The sequence below is a fragment of the Girardinichthys multiradiatus genome, chromosome 3 (assembly GCF_021462225.1).
Source record: "Girardinichthys multiradiatus isolate DD_20200921_A chromosome 3, DD_fGirMul_XY1, whole genome shotgun sequence".
NCBI classification, from domain to species: domain Eukaryota; kingdom Metazoa; phylum Chordata; class Actinopteri; order Cyprinodontiformes; family Goodeidae; genus Girardinichthys; species Girardinichthys multiradiatus.
In genome coordinates this window covers 47,889,931-47,906,861 of record NC_061796.1, presented here as the reverse complement: position 1 = coordinate 47,906,861, position 16,931 = coordinate 47,889,931, and the positions used below count along the sequence as shown (strand labels likewise).

Below are 16,931 nucleotides of genomic sequence, written 5' to 3'. Positions count from 1 at the left end.
GTTATTTATTGGACATTTTAACATTTGATGTTGTGGACTGTTTGCTGTGATTGCCGTAGAAGGTATTATATTATATTCTGATAAAACAGCATACAAGACAAAGAGATATACTACCAGATGAATGGTGATACGTGATATGATTCAATATTATTGATGTGATACAATCTGTAACAAGACGTTTATCAATGAATAGCAGATATGATGTAATATGATTGACTTTCAAATTACGCTACAATATGGTCCAATATTGTCTCATACATTACAGTAATGTATGATCATATATAATACAGCCTATGATATGAGAGAATACTATGTGATATTTATATTACTTTATATGATCTGATCTGATAAAAGGAACGTCAGCTTCTCAATCAACTCTTCAAACATTTCTATGAAAACTTAAGGAAATTCAGACAATCTCATATCGAGAAACATCTCCCGGCCACGACTGAAAACCAGGAATCATGTTTTATTATTTCTACCAGATGATCAACAATCCTGCCGGGTTTAAAGCATGTAGACCTCAACGCTGTGTCTGCAGTTTGACCTTGTGTCATGGTGGAGGAGATATGAAGCATCCATGGAAGGAGATGAAGTTACCAAAAGTGTAGATTTTTACACAGTTGTAAACAAACATTTTTAGCTTGTGGTGATGGCGCCCTCTAACGGCTGCTCCTGTCTCTTCCTGTTCTACTTCCAAAGAAGTGAAGCTAACGGCCTCCAGGTTGGAAGCATTAAACTTTAAAGTACTGAGTTTGGATCAGAAACAGTTGAGTATTTTATTCTTAGCATTTTCTGCTTGGGGTTCTTGATGGTTTCAAACAGAACTGCTGATGATTAAACCAGCAGGAATAGAGGAACTTCATATAAAGGAATGGAAAACCTGCTGAGAAATGTGTAGGAGGTTCTGAGTCACAGTGGTCAGACAGAAACAGTCCGGCTCGGGGGTTTTATATCTTCACTGGTCTCCTAATGGACGCTCCGTGGATCTGTCACCCTCTGGTTCTGCTGCTGTTTGCCACTGGAGGTGAGCACATTTCTGACCCAAACAACCTTCTTTAACCTGTCAGGAGTTTCCTTTTTCTGTAGTTTGGCTGGAGAGGAGAAATATGTTCTCACTGAATATACCAGGTCACTCTTGAGAACAAATAAAACCAACTTTTCTTTGTTATTGAAACAAACTTTACCTTCAGTCTTTAGATGTATGAACATTATAACCTTCAGCTTTAAAAACTGTCTGTAGATCAACCATCATCATATTTATGGTTTTATTATTGATGTTTCAGCAGAATAATGAATAAATCTGTTTCCTTTCATTGATGGAGAATATCTGTGATGTTCTGGAGTGGTTCTGCTGAAACAAGCCATCCTTAAGTAACCTTCAAATAATTACATTCCAGCACAGAGACTACTGCAAGGTCATGTTGAAGCACATTAGAGCTGCAGCAGCATAGGTGCCTCCTTGCCTAACCTAACATGGCTTTTGCTCACTGGTTACAACACCTTTCATTTACCACACAGGAGTGATGGTTTTCATCATGTGTGTCTCTGTGGTGTCCTATGATGGACTGGCAACCTGTGCAGGGTGAACCCCTCCTCTCGCCCAATGACGGCTGGAAATACCAAACCCACCCAGGACAAGTGGATATTGGCTAACTCCAGAGGTGTAGCAGAAGTATTATGGTGGTGGGTTGACTTCAACCCACTCCCCATTTTGTGCCAGAACCTTTTAGTTATTGTGAAGCGGAAAGAACTTCCCTAAATGATCTAAAAAGGGCTACAGTGAAATGGAAGTTTATTAAAGAAAGAAAGACTGACAAAGAACAGCAGAAGGCACTAATGAAGACAACAGAAAGACTGAAACCTGCAGAGTGATCTCTGGTACAGGAAACAGGTGAGGCTAATTACCCGAAGAAGCTGAGACACAGAGGAAGAATGGATGAAAATGACTCAGGAACCATGAAAACATTACAAAGAAACACAGGAGGAACCAGAACATGACTAAACAGTTGAGAGATCAGAAGATCTGGAATTCACTAAAATAAAAAAGGCACAAAACTGAAGATCAAAATGATCAAGAAAACTCCAATTCCTACAGATAATCACACTTTTAGTATCTTTCAGGGCCCGTTTCTGTTTTGTCATAATTAGATTTTATTTTGAGCACTTTTTTACAATTCGGATCCATAATGTTAGTTTTGACAGTTTTAATGATGTAAACAAATAGAACCAGGTAACATTTTACTGCCTCACCTGTCGCTCAGTAAAAAACACACTGGCTTCTCCACCTTCTTAATGTTCCAATTGGGTTTTCCTGCAGTTCTTGCCTCCGGTGACGACAGCTGGTCCATGAAAGTCCAGTCGGAAGTGCGAGGCATTGATGGCTACCCGGTGGTGCTGCCCTGTACCTTCAGCCACCCCCACCACTCCCAGCATTCCTCGTTGCAGGTGCTGTGGCGCCTGGGCCACGGAACAGCCGCCACCGTCCTATACCGGTGCACCAGCCGGCCCCAGGACCCCACCTGTGAACCAGGTCCGCAGCAGGACCAACGCTACCGTTTGGAGGGCAACCCGAAGGAGCACGACCTGTCGCTGCGCATCAACAGCGCCACCCTGCAGGACAACGGGCGTTACTACTGCAGAGTGGAGGTTCAGGGGCGAGAGCACATCAGCTTTGAGGATAAAATGGGCACCAGGCTGCGAATGGAAGGTACGGTGAAAAACCTGTAGGAAGGTTAAACTTCCAAATCATTTCACTGCTTCTGAAACTTGAGTCTCACTGAATAGTTTCTGTATTCAGTGCTACAGGAAGCTGACCTAAAGCTCAGTTTAAAAATGTTGCTGGACAGAAATGTTGCCTCAGTGCTAGAGTAAACAAGAAGCCATAACTGTGCCAATGAGAGCATCTGCTCATACAGAACATTTAAACATGGTTACATCCGCAGGAAAAAGAGGGAAGCTAACAAGCCTGAGAGCACCATCCTAACTCTGAAGTACGAGGGTGGCAGCATCATGCTGTGTGGGTGTTATGTTGCTCGAGGGACCCTCATTTTCCTAATCCCGCAATGTTCATGCATCCTGTTGTTCTTGTCAATAAACTGCATCAGTCTCGAATTAAAAGCTCACAGAGGTTTGAAGGTTTAAGGCTAACTCCTGATGTCCTCTCTCTGCACTGCAGCTCCTCCAAAGATCCTGGCCCTATCTGTGGAGGGCAGCGAGCAGTCTGGGTACAGAGCTCTGTGTCGGGTCCAGGGATCGCCGCTGCCGGACGTCCAGTGGCTCGGCCCGGACGACCTGCTGGAAGCTTCAGTCGTGGAGCCGATGACTCAGGGCTCACCTGGTCGATACCACACCGTGAGCCAGCTGCGAGAAGTGGACCCGGGTCAGCAGTACACCTGCAGCGCCTCCAACCCGCTGGGCAAAGATCAGGCCGCCCTGTATGTCCTGCATCCCCGGCCTTTACCTTCATCAACCGGGACACCGACTCTTCTTCTTCTCCTGCTGTCCGTGGCTCTTGGGGCTAAAGTGGTTCTGGTGGTGGGGGTTGGATTGTGGGTGGTCCAAGGAGGGGTTCTGCAGGGAGTCAGCTGCTGGAGGAAATGACCTGCTTGGACTTCCAGTCATATTAAATGTAAAAGTAGTTGTAAGGTGCCTAAAATGTTGGTTAATGGCTTATTTACTCATTTAATAATAGAAACATTGTTCCACTTCTTTTATGATCAACATGAACAGCTCTGTGGGTCGGTCTCACTGAATATTTCCCATCTAATCATCATTCTTCTGATCATATCACTGTCGAATAATTGTTGTGCTGGATGGACAGAAGATGATGGTAGAACTTCACATATCACAGCTGAAGAAGGTCTGAACTGCAGGATGTGAGGGCAAGATAAATATTTTTGTCATTTTATAGAAATTCATAGTGAAATAAAGCCGCGGTTCTGTTCTCTAGTTCCTGGAGGTTTAGGACCGAGTCCAGACAGGAAACAGTTCCTATTATTTCAGGTTTCATTCTATTATTTTATCATAATGTTAATTTAGGTAATTTTTCCATCTTCTTGTATTACCAGAACACAGGTCCACAGAACCTCTGGAGCCCTTATTAGTCATAATTATCTTTTCTGAATGAAATAAAGTGTTATTATAGTATCTCATGATGTTCATTCATCTTCTGAAATCTTCAGCTAAATGCTTCCTGTTTGTTCTGAGACAAACATCTAATAAAGTTTTGAAACAAACTGACCTCATTTGTTTCAGGTAATGTTGAAAAATGTTCTGACATTAAGATCATTTGAACAGTTTGAGCACAAACCTTGATGCTCGTTAGGAACAAAATGTTAAACCTGAGGATGTTTGTGTTTGCAGGAAATAAAAGAAACTTCCAGTTTGACACATTACAACCGATTTATTGGCATAAATAATAACAACATACTAATAAGAGTAATAAGAATTATATTATTATCATTTCATTTATACAGCTTCTATGGTGATAAATTTAGAGCAAAGTCACACAAAGAATTAGATTCATTATTTGTTAGTTTCAGTCTTAACTCTGTCAACATGGATCAAACTACAAAGAATCAATTTAACCCTAAATCCGATAACTACAATTAAGAGGTTAATGTTCTGGAACAGACACTAAAATAATTACTTCTTCAGAGATTAAATGCTTTAAAATCCATTAAATAATTAGATCCACAGACTGCACTTGGTGCTAGAAATATTAGTTAATGCTATATCATTTTATTTTTTTATATAGGAGAAACTATTAAATGCAACTCGAGAGAAAAAAGGTGAAAATGCATCAATGTATTTTTTCCCTGTTGAAAATAACTTCTTTAAAACAATATTCTTAATATCATCTGCAGCCTTTGAGTTCAGAAATGATGCATGAAGATGAAGATAAATTCCTGCAACTCTACGAATGACTTTTAATTCAGGACTAAATATTATCTGGACTCTGACTGCAGACAGAAGCCAGGTGCTTGTAGATGGAGGAACGTTCCTCCATCTTGTGAAGCTAAACAAGTGCTAACTGGACTTGTTCTTCTAGAATCCGTGGGTACGATCAGGTGGAAAAAGGTTCTAACATTTGGTTCTTAATCCTAACCAAGAAGCTCGATTGTCTACTGTATCTGAGAGAGAGGACTGTCACCTGCATCTGTGAAAGTATGATTTGGGTCTGAAGTCTTTTACATGACCGTTATGTTCCACAGCCGAGACACAAGCAAACATCAGCAAATAAATATTTACAGCAGACAATCAGAACTTATCTATGCTTCAACTTTCTGTGGCCCAAAATAATAACCGAAAACTGTGCAACAAAAACTACTCGGTTAGGATGAGGAGCCATCAGGGGGCGCAATGATGCCTGCTTTGTGTTGGGACCCCTCCATTTATGATCTCCAAGAACCAAGTTGTGTAAAATATTCCCAGAACATGAGCAGTTAGAGGCTAAACTAACCAACCGATTTAATTAAAATAAGCTACAGCCAGAGTTACAGAAAAATATTAATTTAATCTATTATTTTAATCTTTCTAACGTTTTCTGATGACTATGAGGACCATGATAATTATGGAAGTAGCTATGCTCAGATCCTGGAGAAACTGGAGCAGAAAACATCTTACTCTGCCTGATTTGGGATACATTTTTCACCACATCATATTTGTAGGATTACTGGATCTCTGTAGCAGACAGGGTGGATGGTCTTGCAGCAGTCCTCGTCATTCCAGCCACAGTTCCTGCTGGATTTCAGACTCATAACGCCACACTGGCCATTACCCACCTGCTCCTCAGGAGCCCAGTTGGTGTTGTTGAATGGATGTCTGTTCAACCAATACCAATCTCCAGTCATGGAGCTGCGACGCATGCCGATCCACACATTCTGCACAAAGTTTTTAGGAAGCTTGCTGCAGATGTGTTTTTGTAAACTCTTGTCAGAAAGGCTGATGAGATGTAGACCTATATCTTTACAGGATTGTATCGAGTCTTGCCAACTTTTTGCATCATATAGGATATTTATCTCCTCTGGAGTCACAGCACAGCCCCTGAAATCTGTTGGAGAGTGAAAAAGACATAAAATAAAGTATCCCTCTCCACAGTGACTCTCTGCAGCTCATTCTGCGGGATCCCAAGGCATTCCCAGGCCACAAAGGATATATAGTTCCTCCAGTGAGCTCTAGGTCTTCTTTAGGATCTCCTCCCAGTGGGACATGCATCAAAAAGGACGACTCCAGACATCATTGTGATTGAATGTCCAAACAACCCAGAACTAGCTGGAGGAACGCCATTTCCCTTCTGGACAGGAAATGCCTTGGAATTGGATGGATGGATATAATTTTTTGACCATAAATGAGCACTAGTTGAATGTGTCAAAATGTGGTTTTAGATCAGACTAAAGTGCAGACAAGAGCTCGGCAGGATCATCTTTGAAATTCAAAGATTTATTTATAAGGTCAAAAAACGTAGCAAAATCACTGCAGGTTTCCCAAGGCAAGGCGTGTCAAAAAACAAAGCATAATCATGGACAAGAATGAGGTGTGACGAACACAAGGAACCAGCAACGAACAAACACACAAAACCAACTTATATACTGTGAGATAACAAAGGCAGATCATCAGGGAACAGGTGAAACAAGGAGGCAGGGAAGCAGAAGGAACAGGTGTGAAAAATACAAAGACTGAGGATGGACAAAGTACCTAATAAACAGAAACACAGACCAAGCAAACCTATAGACAAAGATAAATAATCAAATGGAGAATAAGAAAACTAGAATAATCATGACTAAAGTAAACAGAGAAACTAGAGGGAACATGGGAACAACAAGAACAACCTGAGAACAAACAAAGAACCCATGAAGAAAACCTGAATACAAACCTAAAACCACACTGACTGAATTAACTGGAAAGGAAACAGAAAATAAACTAGTAAACAAGAAGAGTGCAAAGGAACAAATAATAAAACACAATTAACCATAAAGATACTAAAGAGAAATAAAACTAGAGAATCCAGGGAAGATCAAGAACTATAATAATTACAATAATAATAATAATAATAAACCATACAAAGTAATAAGAAAACAACCATAAAAGAACTTAAGTAGTAAACACTAGGAGGCGGAAGAGGGAGAAAAGAAAAACATGATACAAAAACCAAAATAGAAAAATCTAAGCAAAAGGTAAACAAACATAAAGCCACAAACAAAGTCCAAAAATGTCACTCCGTGACAGAATGTGCTAACCGTCTACAGAGCACCCATCAGAATATGAATTATTCGGTCCAAAAATCTTTAGGAATTTAGGACACTGTGTGACTCCTTACCTGGGGTTACACTGACAACTGGGGCAGGATTCCCAAACCATGTATTTTCCTCGTTGCCCACGAAGTAAACGGCCATTATGGACGAATTGTGCCAGACGAAGGTATTTGGAGATGATGTGCTGAGATTCGTTGAGACATAGTCTGTTCCCTTCAACTCCTGCCAATCTGTATTATTCAGAGGAACCTTTCCGACGTGAATCCCATCTTTGTGCTCCTTGTGGACCACGATGATAAGAAAGTTTTTCTTATTCTTGATGAACGGGACAACAAAACAGCTTCCGAACTCTTCTTCTGGGATAAGTGTGAGGAGTAGAGAGGGCTGATAGAGGATGGCTGTGCCTGCCGACTGAACAACTGCTGAGTAAGATTTAAAACTCTCATATCCTCTGAAATGTTGATCAGACAAGAGAATGGATGCTTGCTCAGCCAGAACAGGAGGAACAGGAAAGTTCATAGTGCGGTTCTTGGCCGGAGGCAGCATGGCATGCAGAAGCCCGCAGGTACAGTCATACTGCGTAGCACAGGGGTGGCTGAAGAAGACTGCCACGGGCTTATCTGCTTCGACAAACTGAGATGTTGAGGTGTTGGTGACCCAGATTTGAGCAACTTTCCCAGACTTTATGTCACCTGAGATTTCATCTCCCCCTTTAATGGCCACCTTCACAGTATCATTACTAGGGTTGATGATGATGAGTCTGAACGGGCCTCTCTCTGTAACGTTTACGACAAGAACCCCTTGATCAGTTGTTCCTTCAATTTTAGGCACCGGTGGGAGGAAGTATTTCATGCTGAGTTTGTCAGCAGGAATAACTAGAGCGGACTGCATGCTCCTCTTTTTGATGCTGATGGCTTGGACGACAACATCTTTGGAGCTGGTAATGTTAATGGTTTTGTCAGAGATGCTGAAAACTTCAAAAGGAGTAGAATTCAAGTAGTTATTGAAGTCTAGCTTCCCGAGTTCTTGGGTCATATTAAAACTCTTCGTCTCTCCAGCTGTCAGATGTTGAGGTGAACCCTCTGCGGGGGACGGAGAGATTGTGATAACTGTGTCATTGTGTAGGGCAGTGATCCAGATCTTGTTTTCCGGACTAGAAGGGTGATAGTAGGCAATGTTTTCTGGAAAAACAACAATGAATTCCTTGCCAGTACTGGTAAGTGTCTGAGAGGCTGTAAAGGAGAAAAGATCTGCTGAAGTTAAACTGAAAGCATCAGAGATCTGCTTAATGTTTCTGAAATGTTGAGAACCTTCAGGAACGGGAATGGATCAAAGGGAACTTTTGGATCTGATGGTTTTCTTTCCTCCTTTCTTCTGCATTTTATTATGATAAGTAATTAACTGAATCTGACTGAATGTAACTGGGTCAAAACTGCTATAAATGGAATTACTGGAGGTTCTTACTGGATTCAAGTAAAATAAAACTATTTAGCACTTCCTGATTACTGGTGACTGTTGGGATCTGAAAAGCACCTAATTGTGTCCTTAATGAAGCACCTACACTCAGCCTATCAGATGAGATACTGCAGGTTTAACCTCTCCCAGCAGTGGATCATTGAAACTTTGCCCTACGTCCATCTCTGTGTCTCATAATTTGGAGTGTGCTGTTTCACACTGAATGTAAATGCACTGAAACACCAAAGCTGGGACAAGGTTGGGTTTAACTCCAGAATCTCCCCGGAACCAGGTTCTTTCCAGGGACCTTTCCTCATCCCCGTCATCTCAGCTGCAGAAAGCAGGACCCAACCAGAGTCCAGGGAGGAGAGTCTTACTCCAGGGAAAGCCCTACTTAGGTGGTAGTGGTTCTGAAACAATCTTTAACCATCAGCATTTGGTACCAGTCATCTCTGCTTAATTACTGCAACTACTGCTTAAAATGTTAAAATGCACGACAGGAATATTTGTTATTGTGTTGGCCCATTTACCAAGGCTTTAAAGGTTACGGTTCCAGAACCGCTAAGATGTTCTCAGTGTTCCTGACAGCTTAAAATCCTTTTAATGAGATGTCAAAGAAAGTCCTGAACTACCGGGCTTTCTCCAGTTATATGGAGCATGGAACGGGCAGCCTGAGTCATCCTGTATTTGACCATCAAACTTTGCATTGTGTTCTGACCCGATATGGGACTGGGTCTGTCCTGTATTCAGCAGTTTTGGTACTGACCATAAAAAATGAACCTAATATATGTGACAACTTAAATTACTTAAGTCAAAACCTGTGTTCACATCATCCTTTCTTATTATTCTGTTGTTGATGTATACGGTAAAAATGTAGTGATCTAAACATCGTCTGTTTACATGGATCTTGGTACCAGTTAGAATTTGAAGCTGAAAATGTTCTTGTCTTCTGAATCTCTGAATATTTCCCTATGACCACCAGTGATGCATTATTCAGAATGAGGTGGTTGTCTAGCTTACAGGAACAACAACCAACCGGACCTTGTTAGGTGTTGGACTTCTGGATTAGCTGCAGTTTGCTAACTGGGTTAACCGGCGAGCTGAAGGTGCTATCTTCAGTGTTTTGGATCATTTAGATAAAATTAAATCATTTGATCTGCTCACACAGTCCAACCAAGCCCATGTTGTTTGAAAGTGCTGGTGTGATCTGAATGTAAGTGGCAACCTCAGCGGGTCCTCTCATTGTCTCGTATGAAACACAGATGTTCCTCAGGGATGTGTATTCATCCATCACCTGTTGTCACAGTTTAATTCTAGAGTTGTCAAGCTAAGCTGTTTAGAGTTGTCTAAGCTAAAAGCAGCACATCAGTCAAACTATTGGCTGGTTAGTTGGCACAAACCCAGACTAATGTACCAGCAAATATCAGCTTTTTATATATGTGACAGTCTATGAAGAGGAGCACAGCAAACATGTATAATAATATTAGAAAAATAAATCTTAAAATGATTTAAGGACTTCTAAAATGAAATTTGATCTCAGTATTTGTGACTGAATTAGAGTCGTATCTCTGATCAATGAAACAGCTTTAGGTGGTAAATGAGTGTCATGAAATAAGTGATTCTGCTTTTAAACAGACTGTCTTCACCTCTGTTGTCTCCTTCTATGCATGTCTCTATGGGTCTAAATCAAAATACACACAGATTACATTATAATAACTTTAATCATCAATTTGTTATTTTATTGTTGAAGCAATAGGAATATGACGCATTTTTCTGTTATACATAAAAGTAGTTATATCATGCTGTACTTTATCATTATTTTTGTATAAACTGGTATTTTTCTCAGAGTTAGCAAACAGTGACAACATCATACCAGCTCAGGTCCAGTAGTTACATTCTGAAATATGAGTGAAGTCTCTAAAGGAAATATTGAATTTATTTCTGTAATCTACCAATGTGTGAATGTTTTATTGTGTTTCTGTTCTAAACATAAATAAATCATGATTGTTACTGAGTAGTTTTAGATGTAACAGAACCGAGGAACGCTGCCACCAAGTATGTTGATAGGAAACATGTTCAGTTCTTTTGGTTTGATGGGATGAATTAAAACATCTGTAATTGGGACATGTTTGCCCTGATTCTGAGCGATTTTATTCATGTTATACAGCATAACAAGATGTTTCGTGTAATTCGGCTGTAATCACTATGAAACACGCTGCGATAAATGCTTTACTGGTTGAATTTCACTGCTATGTTGATCCAGTTTGGAGCTAAAAGGTTCATCGTTAAAGTTTTATAAAACACTCAGTAGCCGATACAGAGAAGAAGCCAAGACAGACCAGTGGAGTCTGTCAATAAATGGGGCTTCTGACAATAACTTTCAGGAGATTAAATTTGATGGTCAACAGGAGAAACACACATTTCTAATAGTTCTTCAGGCTTTATGAAGTTTTTTTGAGGGTCTTTGTTGCTTTTTGACTTAGTTTTAGTCCAATATCTGCTTATTTCCAGAGAAATATTTGTGGTTTCACCTAAACGTGACCTAATAATTATTCAAGCTAGGAAAGGATCCTAAATTTAATAATAATAATAAATAATAAACCACTAACATAAACTGTTGTTCCCAGAGATGAAAATGGAAAATGTTTACCTGGGATCTGAGCTGCCAGCAGCAGGAAGACGAGGCCGGATGTTCTGGTCATGGCTCTGGAACAAAGAAACAAATGTTCCTTTCAGAAAAGGTCTCAAAATGAGATCTTTCAGGAAACAACAGTCTCATTAAAATTAAACAAAAATGAGGGATAGTTTTTATTAAACAAATGGGTTTTTTTTTCTTTTATTCTCTTTTGTCATGTTAGTGTGACAATTTAACCCAGTTTAGTTAAACACAACCTAACAAAAGCAATCTTTAAATCAATAAATCTAAATCCTCCACTTGTGTGCTCGATCCAGTCCTGACAGATTTAATTAAATTCTGCTTTCAGCCTCTCTGTTATGATTTGTGGGTGTTCTTGGGTTTTATTGGTCTGTTTCACAGTTAAGGTTTTGAATCGTTCTCCTGGTTATGCTTTAGTTTCATGTTTTTGTAGTTGTATTTCTATTAGTTTGTATCCTTGGACTTCCGTTCTGCTCAAGCCATGTTTTGTCCTGTCAGTCAACTTTATTCGTTTCACTTGCACCTAGATAATCTGTCTTCTTGCTTCACCTGGTTCACACTCCATAAATACACACCTGTTCTGTCATTTGTCGCGGAAACATTTTCTGGATCATACTCATGTCTTGATTTTTGGATCATGCCATGCCTGTCTTGCCTGCTCATTTATTGTTTTGTTCCTGCCTCTTTCTATGAGTGAGTTTTTTATTTATTAAATCCTTTTTTCACCTACCATCATGCTGCCTGCTAGTCTGCATTCAGGGGCCCTTGATTTTGCAAGTCCTAACACTCTCCTCCCCTTCATATCTGCCATCATTCACTCCTCACTCACCTCAGGAACATTTCCTACCCTTTTTAGATCACTGTTATCTCCCTGATGAAATCTGGCTCAGATCCCAACAACTACAATAACCCTTGCCCCATTTCTAACGTACCTTTTATTTCTTTCAAAGTACTGGAAAAACAGTTGCCTCCCAACTTCACTCCCATTAAAGTCATATTAACCTGTACAAACAATTCCAGTCCGGTTTCCATCCCCATCACGGTATTGAAACCACCTTCATAACAACCATCAACGATCTTCTGATTGCAGTTGATTCAGGTCTACTTTCTACTCTCATTCTTCTTCTTCTCCTTCTCCACAGATCATGTTCAGTTGGCATCACTCACGTCCCCCTCGACTGGTTTCATTCTGACCTTTCTAGTCACTCTCAGCTAGTTAACTTAAGTCCTTTAGTTCCCATCCATCCTCTGTCACAACCGGTGTTCCCCAGGGCTCTGTCCTGGGATCCCTACTTTTTGTCATCTAGCTTCTTCCTCAACAATATCTTCCGAAGTCTAACATCCATTTCTGCTTTTATGCAGATGACACCCAGCTCTGTTTTTCTTGTAAGCCAAATTCCACGCTCCCACCCTCTTCCCTAACTTCCTGCTTATTTGAAATGAAATGTTGGTTCACATCTAACTTCCTTAAACTCAACAATGACAAAACTGAGATCCTCCTTGTAGGACCCAAATCTTTTCAATCCAAAGCTGACAGTTTCTCCCTTTCACTTGTCGGTTCTATAGCCCCCCCAGGTCAGGTTAAGAGTCTGGTGTCATCCTCCATAGAACTCTTTCCTTTACCTCTCACATCAATAACATAACCCGTTCTGCCGATTGTCATCTACGTAATATCAATCATCTCTGTCCCTTCTTTTCCCCACACTCCTCATCTATTCTTTTCCATAGCCTTGTCACCTCCTGCATCGATTACTACAACTCTCTTTTCTTTGATCTTCCTCCAAAATCCCTCAATAAGCTTCAAGTGGTTCAGATTCAGCTACTCATATTATTACCCAAATCCCCTCTTTTCATCACATCATCCCAGCCTTGCAGCAGCTCTATTGGCTCCCAGTTAAATTTGTTAACAAAATTCTTCTGTATACATTCAAGGCACCAACAAACTCGCTCCCCCCTACCTTTCTGATCTGCTTCGCATTTCCACTCCCTCCCACTTCCATAGCTCTTCCTCCTCCATTTAGGGGGCCACAGATGAGAGTATCAATTAACACACATTTATATATATATATATATATATATATATATATGCATGCATGCCCCCAGTGCCTCCCCACTCCCCCCTCAAGAATTTAAAACTACTTTCACCCATGAGTAAACCTGTCCTGACATGTCCTGTCATTGACATAGCATATGGAGCAGGCGTTTGCCAACATGTGCCAGGGAAAGATTTGCTCTACAAAAAGTATATCTCAAGACAAAATCCTAATTGCATGATTAACTTTTTTAAACCAAGACTAGATGAAGCATCGAAGTAGGTGGCCACATTAATATACAGGGGTTGGACAATGAAAGTGAAACACCTGTCATTTTAGTGTGGGAGGTTTCATGTCTAAATTGGACCAGCCTGGTAGCCAGTCTTCATTGATTGCACATTGCACCAGTAAGAGCAGAGTGTGAAGGTTCAATTAGCAGGGTAAGAGCACAGTTTTGCTCAAAATATTGAAATGCACACAATATTATGGGTGACATACCAGAGTTCAAAAGAGGACAAATTGTTGGTGCACGTCTTGCTGGCGCATCTGTGACCAAGACAGCAAGTCTTTGTGATGTAACAAGAGCCACGGTATCCAGGGTAATGTCAGTATACCACCAAGAAGGACGAACCACATCCAACAGGATTAACTGTGGACGCAAGAGGAAGCTGTCTGAAAGGGATGTTCGGGTGCTAACCCAGATTGTATCCAAAAAACATAAAACCACGGCTGCCCAAATCACGGCAGAATTAAATGTGCACCTCAACTCTCCTGTTTCCACCAGAACTGTCCGTCAGGAGCTCCACAGGGTCAATATACACGGCCAGGCTGCTATAGACAAACCTTTGGTCACTTATGCCAATGCCAAACGTCGGTTTCAATGGTGCAAGGAGCACAAATCTTGGGCTGTGGACAATGTGAAACATGTATTGTTCTCTGATGAGTCCACCTTTACTGTTTTCCCCACATCCAGGAGAGTTACGGTGTGGAGAAGCCCCAAAGAAGCGTACCACCCAGACTGTTGCATGCCCAGAGTGAAGCATGGGGGTGGATCAGTGATGGTTTGGGCTGCCATATCATGGCATTCCATTGGCCCAATACTTGTGCTAGATGGGCGCGTCACTGCCAAGGACTACCGAACCATTCTTGAGGACCATGTGCATCCAATGGTTCAAACATTGTATCCTGAAGGCGGTGCCGTGTATCAGGATGACAATGCACCAATACACACAGCAAGACTGGTGAAAGATTGGTTTGATGAACATGAAAGTGAAGTTGAACATCTCCCATGGCCTGCACAGTCACCAGATCTAAATATTATTGAGACACTTTGGGGTGTTTTGGAGGAGCGAGTCAGGAAACGTTTTCCTCCACCAGTATCACGTAGTGACCTGACCACTATCCTGCAAGAAGAATGGCTTAAAATCCCTCTGACCACTGTGCAGGACTTGTATATGTCATTCCCAAGATGAATTGATGCTGTATTGGCCGCAAAAGGAGGCCCTACACCATACTAATAAATTATTGTGGTCTAAAACCAGGTGTTTCAGTTTCATTGTCCAACACCTGTAATAGTAACATGTGTTTGTATGACCTTCACACCTTTGGATTACCTGTGTGTTGGTGTGCGATTGCAACATCCAGCACCAAGGAGCAGCAAGGGACAGGTGGACACAGCTCCAGAATGCACCAGCAACCCCAGGCAGACCAACACAAGGCATCACCCCAGGGCAGCCATCAGCCCCACACAGAGGTATCTTGGGTCATCAGTGAAGTACAAGAGCAGCAGCCCTCAGGCCGAAGAGGCACAGTGTGAAGGCAGGGAACCAAACCGCCCCGATCCAGCCACACCGCCATCTACCGCCACACAGGCCAAGCCTGGGACCACGCCTAGCAGGAGTTAGTCACCAATGACAGCCAGAATACAGAAGGACCAAGGTAGGGAGGTCTCGTTACCATCCTATCTGGTAAGCCTGCCCCTGAGAGGTCAAGAGGGAGGGATACCCACCAGAGCCTAATGTAGCCCCTACGGCCCACAGCCTGCCTATGCCAAACAAGCAGAGATGCCAGGGGGTGCAAAAGAGGTCCACGGCATGCCCCCATTACAAAAAAAAAAGAAAAACCAAGTTTTCTACAAAACGGTTAGCTCCATAATGTGCACGTCAAGAATGAAAAACAGAAACACAGATGGAGAGAAATTTGTTTCCATGTTATTGCATCCAGAAGCACAAAGTGGGGCACCAAAGATCAGCCATTATAATAAATTAATAACACAATTGAATCATAGGTACATCCTTCCATTAAGGATAATAAAACTTAAACTAAACAATATCTTGTCTGTTTTCCCAAATAGGGAAGTGATGCTTTTGAATAATATATTTTATTTATTTTGATGTTTGATGTGTTTATTTTAGGTAATTATTAAATTTTTTTAACTGAAATACTGAAATCTTTATTTAATTGAACTTATTTTTTAGTTATTATTCCATAACTCAGTTCTATCTATTCCACCAAACATCGGGTGATTCCACTGAATTAACTAAATTAACTTATTAAATAAGTTACAGTTTTAAATAAATAGTGATGCAATATTTATTATCATTTCTAATTATATTTGAGCAGTAAAATAAATAAGAGGAAAGACTGAAACGAATAAAGTGACTCAGATAATGAAACTACATCTAGTAGAATAGGAACAAAAAGGCAGTTTCTGAAGATTTGTGTTTTCCTAGAAGATCTGAGGGAAGAGGAAGGTGGAATATGAAGATCAAACTTCAAATTTCACCCAAAAATATGAACTATTATTGCAACCTCTCAGATTTAAAGCTGAGCCCAGTAAAGTGTAGAGGAGGAGATCTTACCTGCTCACCAGCAGCGGACAGAATGTCTTCCAGACTCTTCCTCCTCCGTCTCTTATGGAAACTAATTATTTGTCAGTCAAACTCAACGGCTGATTTGGAAGAAGTTTGCATAAGATGCTCGTCTGGGTCGGGCTGGAAGAAGCTGGTGGTCATGTGATGGCTGATGTTCTTCAAGAACATTTTAGGTTAAAAGGTTCCAATCACATCTTCACCAAAGATCAAAACGTCCTCGCCTTCATGTTTTAAAAGTAACATGTTTGAATAAAAGTTGACATTTTTGATAAAACTTTGGAGGAGAAGTTGATGTTGAAGTGGATACCAGTTTGTTGGCTTCTGTGTCTCCACCTGCTTTCTGAGAACTGACCTGAGGTTCTCAGTGGGATTCAGATTTGAGGACCTAGAATCCAGGACTAAATCTGACAGAAAGTCAGTGACCTGAGGAGGGCTGTGGACACGATGTCCTCACCCGCTGAGAGATCTGGGAACCTAAATTTATTTATTAGTAGATTTACTAGTTTTTCTGCTGAAATGTACAGATTAACGTTCCATTAAAGCTGGAAATGATTTATCCTGCTTCAGTTTTTATTTCACTACAACTAACCCAGATTAAGTGGACTCCACTGACTCAACACCTTCTCCTGACATCCTGATGAATATTTAGCTGACTTGC

The 16,931-nt window shown here is 41.0% G+C and overlaps 2 protein-coding genes across 2 annotated transcripts; one reads left to right on the top strand and one right to left on the bottom strand.

Moving 5' to 3' along the window:
* The first annotated feature begins 546 nt into the window (after positions 1 to 546).
* si:dkey-11p23.7 (V-set and Ig domain-containing protein) lies at positions 547 to 4,243 on the top strand. Its single transcript, XM_047360370.1, has 3 exons — positions 547 to 1,027; positions 2,321 to 2,710; positions 3,179 to 4,243. Exons 1-3 carry the CDS (start codon positions 973 to 975, stop codon positions 3,601 to 3,603), a joined length of 870 nt encoding a protein of 289 aa, XP_047216326.1. The 5' UTR covers positions 547 to 972; the 3' UTR covers positions 3,604 to 4,243.
* Positions 4,244 to 4,390: 147 nt separating this feature from the next.
* Positions 4,391 to 11,414, bottom strand: LOC124865358. Its single transcript, XM_047360369.1, has 3 exons — positions 11,362 to 11,414; positions 7,322 to 8,488; positions 4,391 to 6,055 (listed from the first exon to the last, which is right to left on the bottom strand). Exons 1-3 carry the CDS (start codon positions 11,411 to 11,413, stop codon positions 5,661 to 5,663), a joined length of 1,614 nt encoding a protein of 537 aa, XP_047216325.1. The 5' UTR covers position 11,414; the 3' UTR covers positions 4,391 to 5,660.
* Positions 11,415 to 16,931: the final 5,517 nt, after the last annotated feature.